Below are 24,317 nucleotides of genomic sequence, written 5' to 3'. Positions count from 1 at the left end.
AATTTCTAATAAAAAATCGTTGAGAATGTCTGAAAGAATTTGCTGTGAATTTACAGAAATCCATATTAAATTCTGGCAGGTGCCTCATAAAGACTTTTCCTTCAATTAAGCCCTAGTAGCTCATCAAGCTAGTGAATTAAAAAAAATAGTTCACCAAGTAAATTTTCAATAATCTCTTCTCGTTGGGACATAAGCAAAAATATTACCAGAATTTGTCATGAAGCGAAAATGATACTAGCATTTTACCAAAAACATTGCTAGAAATCTCTAATCACCCTACTATATTTTTTTCAAGCATCTCAATGATGTTCCATAAAATCTTCTTTGAATCTGCTCAATATTTTGCAGCCTAAAGTTTATATAGCATTCCACAAGAAATTGGTAAAAATTGTAAGAAAATTCTGATAATGTCACGGTCACTTGTAAATCCCGGGTTTTCCCGCTTTTCCCGGATTTTTCGGATGGATGGACACCCTATATTCTGCCAGCTTGGTAGATCTGATCACTAAAGCATAGTTTGAATTACAATTCTGGCGAGATGTAACTCAAAACTGTAAGTGCTGGAACATTTCTAAGAATTATTTTTAATATACAGTCAACTCTCCCTAAGTCGATATTGAAGGGACCATCGAGTTAGGCAGGTATCGAGCTACATAACACATATCTATCAAACTTTGAAATTTTGAAATTTTCGTAGGTTTAAAAAAATTATTTTAATGTGAAAAATTGCAGAATTACTTTCTGCCTTCTGAACAGTCAACAAAATTTCAAAGTTTTGTCACCCCGACACGAGCTAAAACCTTAATTTTACTGTAAACATTATCATAACATTCAAATTTATGGAATTTAACATTTAGATGTTATTTGAAACTTTTTATGAAAATATCTAGTTTGAGAGGTAAACTTGCATGGGAAATTCGAACAGATCGCATCGAGTTAGGGAACATCGAGTTAGAGAGGTATCGACTAACAGAGGGATCAAAGTATGCTAAATTGAATTGCCGTTCGTTGGTCATATAAACTAGGTCATTAATTCATCACATTTATTTATCGATCAATGAAAACATCCTTAAGGGTCTGCGAACCTCCGGTTGGGAAGTCCTGCTTGAGAGGGTGAGAGTTTTCAACAGAGTGTAAAATATCTAACCAAAAAATAGGTTCTGTGTTATTGAGTCACCAAGTGGCTCGGTAGCTTATTTGATAAACCACTCGTCTAGTCCTGTCCTGGGTTGGAATCCCAGCCGAGCTCGTTGATTTTTTTTTCCACCCATAATTTATCCGTCTTTACCACGCATAATAAATCAATTAATTTAAAAACCATGCGGATTGGATTACCGAACTGCTCAATATAGGTGTCATTACAAAAATAGATTCTGTAACGTAAACTGCACGGGTAAAAATGTGTTCCTAAAACCACGAAAATTTTTCATGAAATAATGAATACCAATATTCATGGCACTCGTTCCCAAGCAAAATCGGATCATGAATATGGATATTCATGATTTATTAATGATTCCAGGAACAGATTTTTTTTCCGAAAAATACACATTAAAACGGTATGTTCTGCAAACTCATTAATGCTTCTTAAATACACTACCCTCCATAAGTATGGAATCGCATCATCTAGTATTGCAACACCTCAATTGAATATTGCAGCACCCCGAAAAGTTTAGCATCAACCGTAAACTATAACACTAATAACGCAATATCTTGGAAACCTTACTTTCTAGAATTCTGCGGTCTTCAGCAAAGTTTTTCAGAAGCCTTACGGCGTTCATCAGCTGAAATTTTTAATGCGCCATTTTGCCGCTATGTGGCGCTAGTGTGCATGTAATTTGGTCATATTCTAGCAGGCTCTAGCTCATGAACCTGACCACTTAGCATGTTCGTGTCTTCAGCAAAGTTGGTCAGAAGCATAAAAGCAATGAAAGGCAGCACTGATTGGTTAGCATTTTTTTCGACAGTGGCTCTGCTTCTAGCGAAATGATGGATCCACAATTTGAACTTCAAATTAAAACTTTGTACTATTTCTTAAGGCATTACATATAGCCTATTTTGTCAAAAATTGTGAAATTTTGAATTTTTTGAACACATAGTAAACAAACTATTATATTATATTCCACAATGTTTTGAATTTTGTCTAAGTAAACAGGTTCATTGGAACATGGCTTCTTCTACATATTCGTACCTTAAAAATGATTCAATTTGAAAATTTCGCTCTTTTTCGATTCTGAACAACTTTGGTAAACATACGAACATTATAGGTGGTCAAGATCTTGTGCTAGAGCCCGCGAAAATATAACCAAATCTACCTGCACACCTGAGATAGAGGAGACAGATGGCTTAGATTGCGAGCTCCCAAAAGACAAGGGGACCTGCCATAAACTGCCACTGGAACACCACACATTTGAAGAGCAAAGCGTAAAATGCTGTCAAAATTTAAGTAAACTTAATTAAACTTTCTAGGTGTTTTTCGATGACTTCACATTTCAAAAAGTTGAATATTCAAATATAGTCGTGTGTTGGCAAACTGCTATTGATTTTTTTTATTCATTCCTTTTTCATAGTGAACAACAAGAAGTGAATGATTTTGACCAAACTAAAAACATTTGACCGTTGTCCACAACCCAAGAACTAAAGAAAGACTTTTAAGAAGGCAAGAAAACATGCCAACTGTCAGTGAGCTGTCTCCTTTCTCAGCTGTACACTAGCGTCACATAGCGGCAAAATTGCTATCCTATCAGTGCTGCTTCACATTGCTCGTAAGCTTCCGAACAACTCTGCTGAAGACACGAATATTCTAAGTGGTCACCCAGACAACCAGAAATCGCATGAAAGTTCACGTTACAACTCGTTTTTTCATACTAACTACATCAAACCCGCAAAACACCGTGGATTAACTCGTCAGATTGATGAGTTTCCTCGCATAAAACACTTCTTTTCTGAGTTCATTTCTACATATTGTTTCGTCTCGTACACTCGCACAAAGTAAGTCGGATCGATCCGTAGCAGCTGTCAAATCAACATTTGTTATCATAAGTTAAGTCGCATAAGATCACAGGTTAGTTCGGTAGAATATTTATACACTCGCATTGTATGTTATTATTCGTCACATAATATATGCACGCATATCGCCTCCACTTTTGTACGTAGAAGGCCTTTTCGCGACATCTTATAAGTGAAATTTTGCACATATAAAGCCTCCAGGTAATTTCGTTATACGTACATTTTGGTTGTCTGGGCAGGTTCATGAGCAAGAGCCGTCTAAAATATGACCAATTTACATGCACACTAGCGCCACGTAGCGGCAAAATGGCGCATTAAAAATTTCAGCTGATGAAAGCCGTAAGGCTTCTGAACAACTTTGCTGAAGACCGGAGCATTCTAGAAAGTAAGGTTTCCAAGATATTGCGTTATTAGTGTTATAGTTTACGGTTGATGCTAAACTTTTCGGGGTGCTGCAATATTCAACTGGGGTGTTGCAATACTTAATGATGCGATTCCATACTTATGGCGGGTAGTGTACGTATATTTGCTGAATATATCAGCTTTGTACAATTAAGAATTGTGGGAGCACTCACTTAAAAAAAATATAGATACACAATTTTCACCATTGGACAACTTTTTCATAAGTACTATTCTACACCTTCTTTTTCAATATTTTGATGCTCTATTATGCCCATTACAAGACCGCGGTGAGTAAATAGACGTATCTCATCCGGCATTTTGAGTTCCTGTGCTTTGGTTTTCGTGTAGGCATTTTGAAAAAAAAAATCCAATAATTCATATACAAAACATCTTATGTTGAAACAAATAATTTTGTTTAGACAGAGAAACTTAACTGAAGATACTAGCCCCCTGATTTTTTTAGAACAACATTTCGTTTGTTCGGGTTTATCTTGTGTTTTAACTTAAAAATAATTTGGTACAAAGAAGAAGAAGAACCGATGTGCCAAAACGCCATTTAAGACTCCTCACAAGTTTTGATCTGTTTTTACTGAAATGGTCCCATTGTGCGTCGTCGCTTGGTTTCTCCACGGTGGAGAAAGGTTTTGTCGGTAAGCCACCCGGGCCCAAAACTCGACAGAAAGTGAAGAGATTCTTGATTTTGCGCTTGTCTTGTGTTTTACGCGTATATGGGGGAAATATGAGCACTGAAGGTGGGGAATTTTATGCCGATCAGGTCAAAAGAGACACTTCAGTTTGTGAGAATATTGCTACTCTTAGTCCAACGGTTGAATCGGTGGACGACGACAATAAACAGCTTCATATACGATTGACACCGATTCGTTTGTTTTGACAGTCATATATGATTTCAAATGGATATAGTTCTTCTTCTTCTTCTTCTTCTTCTTGGCATTAACGTCCTCACGGGGACAGAGCTTGCTTCATAGCTTAGTGTTCTTATGAGCACTTCCATAGTTATTAGCTGAGAGCTTTCTTTGCCTTAGTTACCATTTTCGTATATCGTGTGGCAGGTACGATTATACTCTATGCCCAGGGAAATCAAGGAAATTTCCGCTACGAAAACATCCTGGACCGACCGGGAATCGAATCCTGACACCTTCAGCATGGCGTTGCTTTGTAGCCGCGGACTCTAACCACTCGGCTAAGGAAGGCCCTTGGATATGATGGAATGTGGATGTGGAGTTTATGACGATGTCAAAGGTTTCCATACGCTACCCAGTTCAGAAATTCCAAAAGGGTAACGAGATGGTTTGCGGGAATTTCGAGGAGTTCTCTGGATGTTTCCTGAGATCCTACGAGAAGAGTTCCTCGTAGGTTTCCAAAGGTTCTCAGACATCATAGAGTATTCCAAGGGATTTTAATAGTTTAAAAAAACGTTCGCTCAGGCTTTCAATCGGTTCAAAGATATTCCCAGTGTAGGCACGGACCTGGTGTAGTAGTTAGAACACACGTCTCTCACGCCGAAAATCGGTGATTGATTTCCATCCCCGAGGTAGTAACTAATGTCAAAAAAATGCAGTGACGACTTCCTGCGAAACAAACCCAGGGCTATAAATCTTGCAAAATCTTTTGAAACCGGTGATTGCGAATACCATGAAAATTTAGTTTTTCCGATAAAATTGATATGGCGGCCAAATCCAATATGGCCGCCAAATATATTTATTTTTGCAAATGAAGCTCCTAAGTTTTCACTTTTCAAAACCATGTTATTGTGTAGGAGTTGTTGAAGAAAATTCTGAGTTATGGTAATTTGAGTGAGCCAAGAACTGTAAGAAATCGAGGGGTCCTCAAAAACACTTTTAATTACAGAGGTGTTCATCAATTTAACCAACCAAATGCAGTTTCATTACTAAGTCAACAGAAGCCTTCGGATGAGCATAAATTTGAACATTTTGAAAGTGGGCCGGTCTCAGAATTGCTCAAACACAAAAAAGAGGTTCCCAGTTGGTTTTCGAGTGAAACCTAGGAAATACATGTCGGTTATCGCAGATACCAAAAAATCAATTAAAGCTCATTTACGTTAGTTCAACTATTCTAGAATTCTCAAGGTTCTCCAGGGATTCAAAAATGTTACTAGGGATTTTCATGGAATTTTATAAGGTTCCAAAAAAGTCCAAACGGTTTTTATGAGACCCTTAAGGTTTACAGAAATTTCCAGAGAGCATTCTTAGGTTTCCGGAGGTGGGTCTCAGCAAATACAAAACCTCTTGAAAAGTTTTGGCATCTGAGGAAATCCCTTGGAGGGCCTTTAAACATATATTAGAAACAGTTGAAACCTTTAAAAATACATTAGAATCAATTGCATTAGACACTTGAGCGCACCGTTTGGCTTAACCATTGTCAAAAAGTATTCTCGTATAGCTTGATGTTTGAAACAATAACAGATTTTGTGGAATGGAAATCAATTTAGTTGTTGTTTTAAGAAATAGGCTATCTCAATGACACTCACAGAGAAGCACCGATTTTTGTCGGATTCCAACCGCTTCGAGACATTTTCGAAGATATCATTGAAACTCTTAGGCGATTTTTAGACTTATTTGCTTGCGTCATCTATGACAAATTTCTGGTAATTTATTTTATTGATATGGAATCTTTGGTGGGTTCCCGACATTTTAGACTGGTTGCTGATTCCCGTGATTATTTGGAAGTGACTTATGAGGTAGATGAAGAATTTCTGAAACGAAATCTGATAGATTCCTTATTTTATTTAAGTATTCCTGAGAAAAAAAAAACCTACTCCCATCACCCTTGTCAAACGCCTTAGTACTGGACTTCTGACAGAATACTTTTTGATAAATTCCTTGGCAGACCACGGTTCGAAAATTTTGAAAATGCACAGAATTTTTTCAGCCTCACTCAAGATTTCAGTTGATATGTCATTAACAAACATTTACGTGACATGTAAATCGATTTTTTAATATGAAAGCTTGTGACCTCTGGAAACTTCAGAAGCTCCCTTTTTGACCTTCTGAAAATCCTTTAGGAATACTTTGGACACTCTTGGAAATTCTCCAAATATTCTTGAACAATCGTTTGTGAATTTCTTGGCAACTCCTGGAAACGCCTGGGGTGTTCTTCCTTAGAGAATCTCTGAATATATTAAAAAAAAAATACGTACTGAAACGTACGTCTGTCGTTATTTACATACACGTCATCCGCATTTTTTTTAATAAAATTAGCAGCAGATCATGAATCATTGTCAGTCTGATCAGAAGAAGAAATAATAAGGTAACAGCTTGTATTTTTTGTCTACCGTTTTAGGACTGCTCTTTTGCAAATCGCACGTGCCAAAGGAGCGGACCAATGTCTGAAACCAAGAAAGAAAGTCCTAATTTGAGTTGATGGTTTTATGATTTGTATAATCATCATTAGCATTCTAGACTTTCAACAAACAAGTTTGGTCGTAAAAGGCACGGGAAAGTTTCGTGACAATTGTACAGCCGGAGTCGGAGAGATGCTCCGCTTTAATTGATAGACAGCGACATAAAACAATTTCAGCTGTTGTTTATGTTTTGACTCGTTGAGCATTTTGATATCAATATTGACACAAATGATGGATTTAGATTGAAATATAAACTTACCTAATGTTTGACGATCATCTGAAACAGTTAAAAATTCATGTCAGTTTTTCAATTGGATCATTTGAGATATATTGCAAATTATAACATTTATTTAAGTAGTACTACTAGGAAAAATCATATTATATATAAGAAAAAAGATAAAAATTGAGTGCATATTAAGGATAATAATTTTTGACCTTAAAGAATTATGTCACAGTGTTCGGATTTTCATACAAAATAAGCTAAAATCGTATGAATAGAACGAAAACTAGTGTTGGTTCGTAAATAAGTGGTCCTACCCTAATATAAAACACGTACAAAAATTGATATGAATTTGAAATGAGATCCAATTGAGGATAAATATTATTGCGAAAAAACAAAAGATCAAAAATGATTTTTTTGGTAGTTTTTTTTTTTGTTCTTTGTCCTTTTTTCCTTTCGACCTTTTGTCTTTCAACCTTCTGTCATAGATTCATTTAGTAAGACCAAGCTGAGGTTCGTGGCTTCGAATACAACCCGTCAAGGATCTTTTCGGGTTGGAAATTAACTTGACTTCCCAGGGCATAGAGTATCTTCGTGCTTGCCATACAATCTACAAATGACGAATTCCATGTCAAATCAGTCAGTCACAGAACTCGACCATCTTCGATTTGCAGTTTATTTGGCACATGTTTTTGGTATGATACAACAAGTGTTTTCCATGGAAAAATCGTTCATTTTGACTCGAGAATAATTTTTGAACATGCCTCATCAATTTTTGCATGCAACTTATTTGAAAAATTCTAACTCCGAAATTGTTGATTTAAAAAAAAAAAGTTCTATGAAGAATTTGTAGTGAACCGTTTGGCCTACAAGAAGAAAATACACGCTGAAAAAATATTTTATGTTTTTTCATGAAAAATTAAAAAATAAAACTTGTATTTTATATTACACAAAAACCCCATTTTTAATATTTTTTAAATTTTAACCATAGAATCTTGATTGTAAACATATGTTTGGGACAAAGTTTCATGATGGAGAAATTTTTAATAAAAAAGTTTTTCTAAGAACAACTTTTGGCCGATTTTCAAAATTTTGATTTTTGGTCGAAATAAATACGTTCTGATGATACAATAAGAATCTTGAAATGATCCTAAACCATAATTAATATATGAAATAATAATATATTCTCTAGAAGTAGCCATTAATAATAATAATAATTTCTCTAGAAGTAGCCATTTTTGAATTATATCGAGTTTAATGTAAAAAATATTATTTAAATAATAAAAACGGGCAATTTTCATTAATTATTCGCATAAATGGCCTATTTTAATATTTAAATAATATTTTTTGTAGATGAAAAAACGAATTTAGTACTATGCCATTTAATTCCACTAGAGTTCTAACTCTATTGGAATTGAATGGTGTAGTACTAAATTCGTTTTTTTTCATCTACTTATAGGTATTCCACTAAACAGCTCGAAGATTTATTATCAATATTTTTTGCATTAAACTCGATATAAATCAAACATGGCTACTTCTAGAGAAATTATCCATATATTCATTATGGTTCAGAATAAATTCAAAATTCTTATTGTATCAACAGAACGTATTTATTTCGACAAAAAATCAAAATTTTGAAAATCGGCCAAAAGTTGTTCTTAGAAAAACTATTTTATTGAAAATTTCTCCATTATGAAACTTTGTCCCAAACATATGTTTACTATCAAGATTCTATGGAAAAACATTCAAAAAATATAAAAAATGGGGTATTTGTGTAATTTAAAATTTAGGTTTTATTTTTTATTTTTTCATGAAAATAAATTAAATATATTTTCAGTGTATATTTTTTTCCTATAGTCCAAATGGTTCACTACAACTTCTTCATTGAACATTTTTATCTAAAATCAACAATTTCGAAATTATAATTTTTCAAATAAGTTGCATGCAAAAAAATATAGACCATTTTCAAAAGTTATTCTTGAATCAAATTAATCTATTTTTCTACGCAAAATACTTATTCTACCAAACCAAAAACATGTGCAAAATTTAATGCAAATCGAAGACTATCGAGCACGACTTTTATTTTTTTCGACTCATTCTGGATGGAATTCGTCAAATGCGAAAATCGTCAGTTGGCAAAGAAAGCACGCACAACGCTTAGTACTACTGTGTATTTTTACTGATTTCTACAGAAACTTTATCAGAATTTCATTCAGGCATTTGCTCAAAGTTTCCTTCAGGTAAGATTCCAATATTTTTTAAAAGTTAGTCCAGTATTTTTTTCATAGATTTTCGAAGAAAACTCTTCAAAATATTCATTGACGAGCTGTTCTAAAATTCAAATATGAGTTATCCATGGAAATTACGACAGGAATATATGTGGCAGTGATTTCTTCAAAGGAATCTTTCAAAAATTCATATAAAAATTATCTATGAAATTTGTCATGGGAGTTTTCAGTCCTCCATGGACGCATCCTAGCATTTCCTCTAAGGATTACGTTGATGTTTTATCGAGAATTCTCCAAGGATGCCAAGGAATAACCTAAAAAAAATGCTTTAGAATTTCTTTATCATTGAAACAGGAAATGTCTCCCATAATATCTTCAGGAATTTATAAACAAATTCTACCAGAAATTTAGAAAAGATGTCTTCATAGCATTTATGAAGAAATAAATACCGTTGACGAATTTATTAAGGAATTTATGTAACAGTTTAGAAGACGGATGATTTGTCTTTCGAAGGAAGCACCACACTAGACAACGTACTAGCATGCAACACCCAGTGGCATAATCATCGAAATACGCTGCTGACGAAAAGTTCTCCGAACTGAAGCGGGAATCAAACCCACACTTCTTGACTCGATGTGGCAAAATTCTTGGTAACACTAGCCGCACGGCCACGAAACCCTCATACAGTTCCTAATAGATTTCGTGGAATGATCCTTGTAAGAGCAATTCCTGTAGGAATCCTTATCATAATTATTGAAAGAATTACTATAAAATCACAGTCAGAATCCTCGAAGAACTTCCTGGAATTATACTAAGTCAATATTATCAAATCGTAGAATAAATTTTCGTGGATATTCCAGAGTGAAATTCAGTAGGAATATTTGCCAAATATCGTAAACTAATAACTACCGAAATCAGTGGAAAAGATTCTGAATGAAATCCTATGATAAGCACTAGAAGATATTTTGAAGCTTTACTAGATATTTTGATATTTTGAAGCTTTACCGCAAGGAACCTCAAGAAAGTATGGGATAGTCTCGTAGGTATATTTGGAGTTTCAACAATTCAGCATAGGACTTTAGAAAACATTTTGCTAAAAAAAACTTTAGAGACCTTGTATAAAAAATAGAGAATTAGCTAATTACATTCAAATAGTGATCAATCTTTCGAACTCTACCAGTTCTAATTATATTGATTATTTAAAAATCATGCCATAAATCCGATAAGTAGCACGTTTAGTTTTATTTGTGAAAGTCTTGTAAAAAAACAAGGCAATGTTAGAAATTGCCTGATGTGTTCAATAAGATATGAAACGTACATGTCAATCAAGGAAAACCATCTTTTCCTAACAAGTCGTCACAACCTAGAGATCTGTGGATTACCGTTTGGAAACCACTGATGTAAGGTCATACTTAATCTTACGAACTGAGTTTTTAAAACATGCAAATCCTACGTGATCTGCGAGTTTAAAAATATGTTTTATAAGCTTACCAATAGAAGATAGAGAACACCATCCATGTATTGAAAATGTTTCAACAAAATATGTTTTTGAACTGTATATTATAGGGGTGAATAATGATCAATGATATCCAGGTACCAAATTTCACAGATCCCTTTAATAATATCGCATATTTGTAGCTCCTTCTCTTTTCAAACCACAATCATTGGAAAAAAAACGTTCCCAGTATTCCGAAAGAATCGCTATTCCCGCCCATCTGGATGTAGCAAAAAAAAAAACTGCGAGAAGCACGCTCAAAAACTCTTCAAAACTCGACCGAAAAATGCACTTTCGTGGCTTATCGAGAAGTGTCGTAAAACAAATCGCACCCGAGGGACAAATGCGAACGATTTTTGATCTAGCAAACAAACGGAGGTAGGTGGAGAAAAAATATCGTGAAACTGTATCCTACTCGTCGTATTTGACCAGTTCGGGGTTTTCGCATTGTTCCAAGTTTTGTGGTGGAACAATGGAAAACTCGGTCTTTTGTTGGATTTTTTTTTTGCTCTTCCATGACACATTGAGGAAGTGGCGAGAGTAGTTTTTAAGGTTGAACGAATTTTAAATGATACCCATCTCGCAAGGTAGGTGAGGTGGAAAATGTCTATTGCTAGTTTTGGGAAAGTTATGAATGTAGAAGTGGCTTTTTCAAAGAGGTGAGATGTGGACTATTTTCGATGGTTGGTACTTTTCTTGTGAACTTTAACATCATAAAATTGAAAAGCGAGACGACCTTGCAGTTTTATTTTCCAAGCCAACATCAGTCTATCAAATGTCAGTTCATCCGAATGCCCATCGTCTGCAGAACTGGTAGTGAAAACTGAATTAAACGATTTTTAATCTATTCAATCTTTTAGAAAGAGGAAATATGCCTTTGAAAAATTCATCGTATGTGATTTTTACGTCACATAAGAAAGCGTTGCGTAATGAATCATTACAGCACTGGTTTTAGTTGCGTAATGACTATTCTCGCACTGCAAATCATGTTCTCTCACATTTTTATTGAAAACAAAAAACCAAAATTGGAGTCATATCCCACAAATTTAAAATTAGAAGAAAAAAAAATTACATAAGACTAAAACTTTAAAGCACATTCGTTGTGGTAAGAAAATAAAGCTGGCAGTGAATGTGTTGAATCACCTACCTTCAAAAAAGTGACCCGCTACCAACCCTGGGACGTCTGGGACATTACGCCTGCCACATAATGAAGTGTCTTTTATTACGACAGAGGCTAATCCGAATGGAAGCGCTCAACCATCTGGCAGCCAAAGGCAACAGGAAGATCCTCGCCAAACAACTATGCTTAGAAGTTGACAGCGTAATTTACGATCCTCGTAAGTTTGCTTCCGTGCAGCTTGTCGCACTTCTCACAGAGACATATCTTTGAATAGATTAATTCGCTTCCAAAACTCCCATAAAACTTCCTGTTCTAAGCAAAAATAGTTCAGAGCCACACTTTCCTCGAATCCAGGAGAACCTAGAATTCGGTCTTGAGGACCAGTCGAAATTTCGATTTAAATTCATTCTTTTTTTCCGTATGAATTTCGTTCCGAATTAATTAAATTTAGACTGCATTCGTCAAAAAGAACATCACTCTGACGAGAAATGAATCACCTCTAGGAATACCGAACGACAATTCTCAGGTTTCCCTCGAAATTTTAAACTGCTGTCGCAACGTGAAGTGATTCATTTCATTTTCTCGTGGTTTTCCGTTATTCGTCAACTTTTTTTGGCAGCGAATATCGTTTCTAACGACGAAAAGGTAGGGCAAAAACTCCGCCCCTCGTGGGACGTTCTCGATCATAGTGCGCACCGCCCTTAGGACTATGGCATTAGGGTGGTTCAAAATATCGTTTGTGATCCACACTTATCACTCATTTGGATGAAAACTTCAACCTTCAAAGTTTATATGGGAATTACTATGGGAAAACCAAGTACCGTGGGATTCTGTTCTTGACAACAAAATCAAAATTTTCAGTTGCCAAAAAACCGAGCCAAATTGGAACCCAATTTTTTTTTTGTTTTATTTCCAAAAAATCGCAAAGATTTATTACAGAGTTTCTGGAAGAAATCACTGACAGAAGTCTTAGAAAATGTATTGATAAATATCTTAAAGAGCTTACGAGGAAAACTGTTAGAAAATATATGAAAAAAATAAAGAAATTTCTAAAGTTATAATTGTTGCGTATTTCATGTAGGAATTACTAAAAGAATTCCAGATTAAAAAAATTAAGAGTTCGTAAAGGAATCCCTACATGAATTTCTTAGAGATTTTACAAACAAATATTTGAATGAACAAGCATATAATTTCTGTGAGATATGCCGAAATTTTTATGAAATAATTCTTTTAAGAAAAATTCCTACAAGTATCAAGGAAAGAGAGCACAAACGATATTTTGAACCACCCTACTGTGTGCGATGGTCGTGTTCCTAAGCTACATCCGCTGACCAATGGCAGGTGGGCACGGCTAGATGCACTTGGATGAAATTTAATTTGCAGCGAGAATACATATCAATATCGTTCTCCTCTCGACCACCAAACAATCGAGGGATAAAGACAAGCACAGTGTCCCATCAGTATCATATCGTCGTCATCACCATCACCATCATCATCATCATCATGACCGTGGGATCAACGCTGCCACTGGCCGATATGGCCCCAGTCGTCGTCGTCGTAGAATGAAAAATGAAGAGTCGTAAACGGTTTCGTTATTGCGCTTTCAAAATTGTGAAAGTTAATCTTGCTGGGATGATAAATGAATGTCATTTTGTTCTCAGCAGAATAATGCAGTGGTTGATGCAACAGATGTTCTGTCCACTTCTGAGCAAATGTTGGTCTGGTCGTTGGTTCGAATCCAGCTTGTCATTTTTTTTTTTCTGGTTGGAATTTTCCTCCACTTTTCTGGGCAAAGAGTATCTTCCTTCTTGCCATATGATAAACGAATGCAAAAATGGACGGTTGGCATGAAAAGCTCTTAGTTAATAACTGTGGAAGTGCTCATAAGAACACTAAGCTGAGAAGCAGGCTCTGTCCCAGTTGAGACAGAACGCCAAAAAGAAGTAGACACATTGGGAGCGTGAAAATGTCGTTTCAAACCACTGTGCATTGTTATCATTCGATAAAAACCCATCAAGTTGGCAAAGAAATTGCTCTATCTATTTAATTCACTTCAACCGAAGATAAAAATACTATAAACCCTTACAAATAACCCCACGTGCTCCCTTAGACAATCGAGGTCCTTTCAAGAATCCATTAGGATGCTCATTATCACGTTATCGACATCGATACATCGTCATCACGCCAACCAGTATCCTTCCCCCCAATGTGAATGTGGGATGGCACGGAACACTACAGGCAATCCATTCATGCGCCGGCGTCAAGATCTGTTGTAAGTGCCAAACTTGTTCGCTGGTAATGATGATTGTATCTCCCGGAGTTGTAAAAAGCCCTCAGACGAGCTGGGATATAAGGACGGCCGGTTTCGCGAAGATACTGTAACATACAAGTCCTCGGAAGTTCACTCAGCTGGAAGCAACATAATGGGAACGGCATTAACGCTAATATCGCTCAATGTTTAGATACTGTCGGAGGCTCGTGTCCCGGTTGTTTGTTTGAAACAGCTTATTGTTGGCAGTCGAGTGATACGCCGTATCACATTACGAGATGATGACTGGATCGGAGGAGGGTAGTAAAGATGGTGTTTTCGAACGAAATGTACATATGAACTCTAAGAATAGCGTTTTATGCAAGGAAACTTATCGATCAAACGATTTCATACACTATGTAGTGTGGGTGTGATGAAATTTTTATAAATAAAATACTTTGTTCGTAAACTATTATGTGATTTCTGGTTGCCTGGGTAATCTATGCTTGAGATAAACGACTATTGCTCTCATTGAACAGTTTTGGATAGGAGTTGACTTCTGAGAAAATTGAGAGAATCTTTCACTTATCGCTCTCTGTAACAATCATGATCCACCACACATCATGAGAGTCTGTTCGTCTACTGCTACAGCTCTGAATATATGGGGGGATAACAGTGCAGGTTTTATACCTATCTAAACAAGCTCCAACTCTGGGGGACACTATTGCCATAGGATGTTTGGGGATTGTTTATCATGCCAGTAGCGTAAAACATCTACCGCCAGTAGCGCAACCAAGATTTGGTTCTGGGAGGGGTTTTTAAAAATTGGATGGAAATTTTTGAAAAAATATTTTTGACAAACAAAAATTAAGTATTGTTCGTTAAACAGGTTTAAAAATTTTCAAGCTTTTCTAAGTAGAGCTATTTCTAATAGAAATCATTGCATAACAGTCCCATGTTACAGAATTGACAATCCAGAAAATCCAATTATGTGTTGACATAAATTTTCCAAATGATCATTAAGCTTTGTTTTTGAATAGCTTTCTATAGTGCGACTGTGGCTCATGCGCTCATTTTTCTACTGGGGCCAATCCGAGTTTAGTTTTTCCAACAACTTTTGTTGTTGTTTGGAGGCTTGAATCTAAGTCTAGTGAATTGATTTATTTGAAATTTGCGCTACAATTGAGAATTAACCTGAACTTCACTCAAAAAAATCTTGACATTTCAAGCACTAACTCTCTAACTATGGCAAACTTTTTATTTCGAAAAAATGGCATTATAATTTGATTTTTGTTTAATTTGAAAACAATCATTTTCAACGAAAAAAACACTTATATAAAAACTTGTTTGTCTCACCAACTTTATCAATTTTGCAGAAAGTGTTTGGCTGTCAAAATGTCCTCTTGAAAAGCAATTAATCAAAATCTAGCAATTTTTGTCAAAACAGGAAATTTACTATTAGTTAAAATTTTTAATACTAACATATGTGCATTTCTTGCTGAGTAAATTTAAAGTTCTTTCTTTGCAAAAATGTAAATTTCAGGTTAATCGGTGCACCAGAAGCCGTAGATTATTCTGCCAAGTACTGTATTATAGAAGCAATTAGCAGGTGATTTTAAACAACATGGGTCTAAAATAATAAAAAATACACAGCAAAGAATAGTATACTGTTCAAACCATACGAACCAAATTTGATTTCTGTTCCATAGTTGTGGAATATGTGTTGAATTTCAAAAATATGTCTGGTAATAATTTTTCAAAAACTATGTTTTGCCTTTTATTTCCCCCCCCTTGGTTGCGCCACTGTCTACCGCCAATAGTACATAAGCAAAACAAAAATGGGTTTTATCATCGCTCTCTCTTTGGTTCTCTCCAGATCCGATGTTATTATTTGCTTGCTTTGATTGTGCATCGAAATCAACTGAGAATGAATTCGGCAACGCCTGTTTGATAAAAAAAAACAGTTTTTCGTGCAATTTAACCAGATTTTTTTTGAAGGATTTCTGGAAGAAATTATTCTATAGATATTAAGAAGGAAATTTAAGAATACTTTAAATAAAGCTGCCAACTCATCTGACACGTCGAGGAAGTATTCAACCGTCAACCCACTTTACCTCTTTAAACAGATATCTTTCGAGAATACGACCAGGTGCTAATTAAAAATGGTTGGGTGACAAAAAGTCGAATTGCAAAACGTCGAAAGGACAAAATTGCGAAAAGAGTGAATTGTAGAAAAGCGAAAGTTTCTCCGATGAATGAGTCTCTTCCGAAAGAATAAATGATCCAATATGAGCCAAACGTTATCCAAAGGAAAAAATTAAATGGAATCCAGTTCAGGATTCACAGAAAATCCTGTTGAAGATTCAGAGGAAATCTTGATCAAGATTCAGAGGAAACCTTGTTCAAAATTCAGAGTGAATCCTATTCAGAATTCTAAAAGAATCCTGATCAGGATTCAGAGAGATCCTACATAGAATTCAAAAAGAATCCTATTCAGGATTCAGAATAAATCCTATTCAGGATTCAGAATAAATCCTATTCAGGATTCAGAATAAATCCTATTCAGGATTCAGAAAAAATCGTATTTTGGATTCAGAAAGAATCTTGCTTGGGTTTCAGGATAAAAAAAATCCGGCTCAGGATTCAGAGGATTCCACTAGAATCCTGAGCAGGATTCTTTCAGAATCCTGAGCAGCATTCTCTCTGAATCCTGAGCAGGATCCTGTCTGAATTCCTGCTCAGGATTCAGAGCTAATCCTGCCCAGGATTCTGAGCGAATCCTGCTCAGGATTTTGAGAGCATGCTGCTCAGAATTCAGAGAGCATCCTGCTTAAGATTCTGAGAAAAAAACTGCTCAGGATTCTGAGATAATCCTGCTCAGGATTCTAAGAGACTCCTGCTCAGGATTCTAAGAGAATCCTGCTCAGGATTCTGGGAGAACCCTGTTCAGGATTCTGGAAAAATCCTTTTCAGGAATCATGATCAAGATTCTGGGAGAATCCGGTTCAGGATTCTTGGAAAATCCTGTTCAGGATTCTGGGAAAACCCTGTTCAGGAATCAGGGAGAATCATGTTCAACATACTGGGAGAATCCTGGGAGGATACTCGAAGAATCCTATTCAGAATTCTGAGAGACAAATCCAGCATTCTGGGAGAATCCAGTTCTGGATTCTGGAAAAATACTGTTCAGAATATTGGAGAATCCTGATCAGGGTTCCGGGAGATTCTTATTCAAGATTTTGAGAGATTCCTGTTCAAGATTCTGGGAGAATCCTGCTCAGGATTCTGGGAGAATCCTGCTCAGGATTCTGGGAGAATCTTGCTCAGGATTCTGGGAGAATCTTGCTCAGGATTCTGGAAAAAATCCTGTTCAGAATCTGGGAAAATCCTGTACAGGATTATGGGAGAATCTCTGAGAGCAGTTTGTTCAGGATTCTGAGAGAATTTTGTTCAGCATCCTGAAAAAGATGCTGTTCAGAATATTGGAGAATCCTGTTCAGGATTCTGGGAGAATCCTGTTCAGGATTCTTGGAGAACCCCGTTCAGGATTCTGGGGTAAATGCTGCTCAGGATTCTGGGAGAATCCTGTTCAAGATGCTGGGAGAATCCTGTCAAGGATTCTGGGAAAATCCTGTCAAAGATTCTGGGAGAATCCTGTTCAGGACTCTGAGAGAATCCTGTTCAGGATTCTGAAAGAATCTTGCTCAGGATTCTAGGAAAATCCTGATCAGAATTCTTGGAAAACCCTGTTAAGGAATCTGAGAGAATTCTATTCAGGATACTGGGAGAATCCTGTACAAGATTCTGGGTACGGGAAACATTTTCCACAGGCAGGGCTCATCAATATATGACTAAAAAAATTGAGAAAAATTCAGGGTTTTGTTTTCCCCTGACACTACTTACTTTGAAAAATCATAACTCAAGAACGAAGCATCGTAGAAACAAAGTTTTTTATGAAAATGAAAGCAAATTTTCTAAGGAATAGAAAAAATATAAACTGGAAAAAGTTTTCCACAAAATTTTCCACCGTTGAGAAAATTCGTAAAGAAAAGCCGGGAAAACTATGTTCCAATTCGTGTAAGATTTTCAAAGAAATATTTTTGAGAACAGAATTTTATAAATTTCAATCACTGAAATTTTTAAGATGTACTCCTTTTTAGTTCCTGCGTTTCGTCAAAGTTTTGCGGAAAATGCCCAGATTTCTCGTACAAGTCGTTTCGTTCAAAAATCATAACTGAAGATAAAAGCGTCACAGATACATTTTTTTTCGGAATCAAATTTTCTCAAACTTTGAGATTTTTTAAAATGGAATAAGTTTCTCAGGACATTTTTCACCGTTAAGGAAAATAAATAATGATAACCCGATTAGCTATGCCAGCTTACAAACAAAGTATATTTGAAAAGAACGATCAATAAGATCCAATCCTAAACATTTTTTAAATACGCTCATTTTTCGTTCCTTAAACATGATCAAATATTGCCAAGATGAGCTGTTTACAAATTTATAAATTTATAAGTTTATAGAGCTTATTTTCAAATTTATGAGTTTATAAACAAAACTAATTAAGAACGAAACAGCATAGAAAAAAGATTTCTTCAATCATAATGTAGGCATTTTTTCCAGCTACCTGTTAGGTAACTACAAAATTGACAGTTAAATCAATGGGTGGAGAATATGGCAATTAGGTATTGACCAATTCTGGTTTAAAGCGTTGAAATGGCTTGAGAATCATAGGTTTACGAAAAAACTAACAAAGAGCAGTGAGAAAGTGCAAGTGTTGTCAGCTGTAATTACTCGTTATTACCGAAGCTGTTGAAATGGACAAAGTTCAATATTACGAATACTATTCGCTATGCTGTAACCCCTTTGGACTGGACGGTCACAAATCAGTAAGGACAAATTTACGCTCGATTAGCCATGGTCTCATGACCAAGTGTCATTCGAATGGAGTTCAGTGGATTACGGAAGAGATGAAAATCTGCATGAAGTGCATGATTATGATTAACCAGAAACGAAAATCTTCTGGTGTTAGCAACCAAAGACAATAACAATAATACTAACAATAATAATAATCTTATTTGTTCCATAAAAAAGAAAGCCCTTTTCAGTGTAATGAAAAATTGAGGCAGAAACAGTTTTTTCAGTTTTTCTTAGCGGTGTAATTTTTCATGATAAATATCATCCATTCCGACTTATACTTCATTGAAACCAATCCCATATCTTTTTTCAGATGTTTTAGAAAATTTGCAATTGCTTTGATAAAAAATCTATGTTTTTCCGATGCTTCGATTGAAATATGGGTTTTCAAAGAAAAGGCTTTTATGGTCATTTTCCAAAAAATTGGTCATAACTCAAAAACGAAAAAAAAATACCATTTCAAAAATTTCAGCGATTAAAGCTTATGAAATCTCCTCAAAAATATTCTTTTGAAAATTTTCTACGAATTTTCTCAACGGTGGAAAATTTTGTGGAAAACTTTTTCCAGTTAATATTTTTTTTTTATTCCTGACAAAATTTGCTTTCATTTTCATAAAAAAAACTTTGCTTCTACGATGCTTCGTTCTTGAGTTATGATTTTTCAAAGTAAGTAGTGTCAGAAGAAAACAAAAAAAAAATCCAACTGAGTTTTCCGGGAAAATAAGCGACCCTGAATTTTTCTCATTTTTTTTTATTCATATATTGATGAGCCCTGCCTGTGGAAAAAGTTTCATGAAAATCTTAGACCCTTCGGCCCACTTTGTACGGAAATATAAAAAAATCCTCATTTGTCTTCTTTCGTTTTCCCGAGTATTCCGGAGATTTTCCCAAACTTTTTTTCTCGCACTATCACGTCGTATCTATTGTCGAGTGCTACTGTGAAAACCTTAAGTCAATCAGATCTTCCGTTCTCAAGCCATTTCGTGACAAACACCACTCCATTTTTATTTATATAGATTCCTTAATTTTGTGCTCATTAATAAATGCATGAAATGGCCTTCTCAACCTCGAGACCAATTGTCACCGCCATCGATGGTACCTATAGTTTTTTTTCAAGTTTTTGGAAGAATATCCGGAGGATATCCCTTAAGATGATTATAGAACAAAGCCATACCTCAAATTTTCAAGAGCACAAGATTTGAGAACCAAATAGCGCTCCGCGTTGAAAATCTATCCCATTGGTCACCACCAGCAAGCAAGCAATTTGATTGGTTTTCAACGCGAACTGTTGTCAGATTCTCTCGTCTTGTGCACTTGAAATTTCAAAGTTTGGCTTCGTTGTATAATCACCTTAAACAGGTCCTTAAAAAACTCTACAGAAATCCAAAAAAAAATCTTGCAGAGTACCTACAATATTGTTAACAAAATGTTAATAATAGCTTAATAAAGTTTTATCATTTGAGATGTTACCTAACACAGAACACCTTGATATAAGAAATAAATGTTATGTTTAAAATGGTACTAATAAAGGTAATACAAAATGTGCTATGCTCAAAAGTTTAGAAAAAAACACAAAATATAATACGGAAGGTGTCATTTTTTCATTTTGTGAGAAGCAGATGAATAATACCTTTGAGGGCATTCGAAGCCCTCTCCCCTTCCAAAGTCTTGGCTACACCCATGAAATGGTCCTCAGTCACCTCTGAAGCTGCGAACTGAACGACTGGTGCGTCGAGTTTGAGTTTATGTATGGGATTACGAGCACTTCGTTTTCTTCTTCTTCTTGATCGGGGTGAGTGTAATCGAGTGGGTGGTTCTTTTTCCGGTCAGGCTAAGAGTTACGATAAAGATGTAACGCTTCGGTCTGTTTACTTTGGCAGCTTTTGGAAGATGTCGTACCGACGGTAATGGACTAAACTTTATTCTAGAGAGCCAGAGAGGGTTCACAAGATTGAGTGTCATCCTTTCGGTGTTGAATGCGGGAAAACTTTTTCCCCGACATCAAAAGATAAACTTTGACGACACATTCAGCTACTTCAGTTATTAGGCACCCGTTGATGATGGTTCGTTTACTTATCTACTGCTCACCCCATCCAACCTCCCACAGGGTGAACCGAATTAAAACCCATCAAACTTTACCATCGATTCCGGGCGATTACATTCCAAACCGTCAGATGTTTGCAAAATCGTATCGTGCCAAACGCAAACAGTGCACCAACTTTAACCTTCCGCGGATGTTAAGAAAAACAACTTAATAAGATACTGGGGTCATTATGACCCAGAAATGTATACCCCTATAAATCAACGAAATATCAACCGAATAATGAAATTTATGCCGCATTCGAAATATATACTCCTCAAGATTCTGATCAGTACCTGGAATACCGGTTCCGGTTCCAGTGGCCACCGGGAATCGGCTACGAAGGGGACCATGTTGGCCACGTGGAATTTCAGTACACCCAGTCCAGAAATCTGCAGTCATCACCAAATTGTATGAGATGCAGGCCATATAGGAACGTACTGCCTTCAGCAAACTTGCTTCAGGGACCAAGAACTTCCACATGGGATACAATTTAGTTCAGAACTCGACCACCGCGTGGCGCTAGCGTCGATATGAACTTCCGGTAGGGGCTACTTATGCGATAACTCGAGATTGCGAGCACATAGAAGGTTGCTGTCTTCGGCAAAGTTGCTCAGGAGGATAAGGACTTTCACATAGGATACAATTCAGTTCAGAACTCGACCACCGAGTGGCGCTAGCGTCGACATGAACTTCCGGTAGGGGCTAATTATGCGATAACTCGAGATTGGGAGCACATTGAAGGTTGCTGTCTTCGGCAAAGTTGCTCAGGAGGACAAGAGCTTCCACAAAGGAAGCAATTCAGTTCAGAACTCGACCACCGCGTGGCGCTAGCGTCGATATGAACTTCCGGTATGGACTAATTATGCGATAACTCGAGATTGGGAGCATATAGAACAATGCTGTCTTCGGCAAAGTTGCTCAGAAGGACAAGGACTTCCACCTAGGATGCAATTTAGTTCAGAGCTCGACCACCGCGTGGCGCTAGCGTCGATATGAACTGCCGGTATGGACTATTTATGCGATAACTCGAGATTGGGAGCATATAGAAGAATGCTGTCTTCGGCAAAGTTGCTCAGAAGGACAAGGGCTTCCACATAAGGTAAAATTTAGTTCAGAACTCGACCACCGCGTGGCGCTAGCGTCGACATGAACTTCCGGTAGGGGCTAATTATGCGATAACTCGAGATTGCGAGCACATAGGAGGTTGCTGTCTTCGGCAAAGTTGCTCAGGAGGACAAGGGCTTCCACATAAGGAACAATTTAGTTCAGAACTCGACCACCGCGTGGCGCTAGCGTCGACATGAACTTCCGGTAGGGGCTACTTATGCGATAACTCGAGATTGCGAGCACATTGAAGGTTGCTGTCTTCGGCAAAGTTGCTCAGGAGGACAAGGGCTTCCACATAGGAAGCAATTCAGTTCAGAACTCGACCACCGCGTGGCGCTAGCGTCGATACGAACTTCCGGTATGGACTAATTATGCGATAACTCGAGATTGGGAGCATATAGAACAATGCTGTCTTCGGCAAAGTTGCTCAGAAGGACAAGGACTTCCACCTAGGATGCAATTTAGTTCAGAGCTCGACCACCGCGTGGCGCTAGCGTCGATATGAACTGCCGGTATGGACTATTTATGCGATAACTCGAGATTGGGAGCATATAGAAGAATGCTGTCTTCGGCAAAGTTGCTCAGAAGGACAAGGGCTTCCACATAAGGTAAAATTTAGTTCAGAACTCGATCACCGCGTGGCGCTAGCGTCGACATGAACTTCCGGTAGGGGCTAATTATGCGATAACTCGAGATTGCGAGCACATAGGAGGTTGCTGGCTTCGGCAAAGTTGCTCAGGAGGATAAGGGCTTCCACATAGGATACAATTCAGTTCAGAACTCGACCACCGCGTGGCGCTAGCGTCGATACGAACTTCCGGTATGGACTAATTATGCGATAACTCGAGATTGGGAGCATATAGAAGAATGCTGTCTTCGGCAAAGTTGCTCAGAAGGACAAGGGCTTCCACATAAGGTACAATTTAGTTCAGAACTCGACCACCTCGTGGCGCTAGCGTCGACATGAACTTCCGGTAGGGGCTAATTATGCGATAACTCGAGATTGCGAGCACATAGGAGGTTGCTGGCTTCGGCAAAGTTGCTCAGGAGGATAAGGACTTCCACATAGGATACAATTCAGTTCAGAACTCGACCACCGCGTGGCGCTAGCGTCGATACGAACTTCCGGTATGGACTAATTATGCGATAACTCGAGATTGGGAGCATATAGAAGGTTGCTGTCTTCGGCAAAGTTGCTCAGGAGGACAAGGGCTTCCACATAAAGTACAAATCAGTTCAGAACTCGACCCCCGCGTGGCGCTAGCGTCGACATGAACTTCCGGTAGGGGCTAATTATGCGATAACTCGAGATTGCGAGCACATAGGAGGTTGCTGTCTTCGGCAAAGTTGCTCAGGAGGACAAGGGCTTCCACACAAGGTACAATTCAGTTCAGAACTCGACCACCGCGTGGCGCTAGCGTCGATATGAACTTCCGGTATGGACTAATTATGCGATAACTCGAGATTGGGAGCATATAGAAGAATGCTGTCTTCGGCAAAGTTGCTCAGAAGGACAAGGGCTTCCACATAAGGTACAATTTAGTTCAGAACTCGACCCCCGCGTGGCGCTAGCGTCGACATGAACTTCCGGTAGGGGCTAATTATGCGATAACTCGAGATTGCGAGCACATAGGAGGTTGCTGTCTTCGGCAAAGTTGCTCAGGAGGACAAGGGCTTCCACACAAGGTACAATTCAGTTCAGAACTCGACCACCGCGTGGCGCTAGCGTCGATATGAACTTCCGGTATGGACTAATTATGCGATAACTCGAGATTGGGAGCATATAGAAGAATGCTGTCTTCGGCAAAGTTGCTCAGAAGGACAAGGGCTTCCACATAAGGTACAATTTAGTTCAGAACTCGACCCCCGCGTGGCGCTAGCGTCGACATGAACTTCCGGTAGGGGCTAATTATTCGATAACTCGAGATTGCGAGCACATAGGAGGTTGCTGTCTTCGGCAAAGTTGCTCAGGAGGACAAGGGCTTCCACACAAGGTTCAATTCAGTTCAGAACTCGACCACCGCGTGGCGCTAGCGTCGATATGAACTTCCGGTATGGACTAATAATGCGATAACTCGAGATTGGGAGCATATAGAAGAATGCTGTCT

At 37.3% G+C, this 24,317-nt stretch overlaps 1 protein-coding gene across 11 annotated transcripts in view; it reads right to left on the bottom strand.

Annotated features, from left to right (window-relative positions):
- The window catches only part of LOC5572228 (heterogeneous nuclear ribonucleoprotein L), a 710,940-nt gene that overhangs the window by 107,460 nt on the left and 579,163 nt on the right, over nucleotides 1-24,317 (bottom strand). For 8 of the 11 annotated variants that reach the window (XM_021851703.1, XM_021851706.1, XM_021851704.1 and 5 more), the window contains one exon: nucleotides 7,050-7,067. The exons of the other annotated variants lie outside the window; for them this stretch is intronic. In XM_021851703.1, the coding sequence (XP_021707395.1) occupies nucleotides 7,050-7,067 (18 nt within the window). The remainder of the gene's footprint in view (nucleotides 1-7,049; nucleotides 7,068-24,317) is intronic. 11 annotated transcript variants of the gene reach the window in all.

This window comes from Aedes aegypti, chromosome 3, assembly GCF_002204515.2.
Source record: "Aedes aegypti strain LVP_AGWG chromosome 3, AaegL5.0 Primary Assembly, whole genome shotgun sequence".
NCBI lineage: Eukaryota > Metazoa > Arthropoda > Insecta > Diptera > Culicidae > Aedes > Aedes aegypti.
The sequence above is the reverse complement of the archived record's forward strand: the minus strand, read 5'-3'. Positions and strand labels throughout refer to the sequence as shown.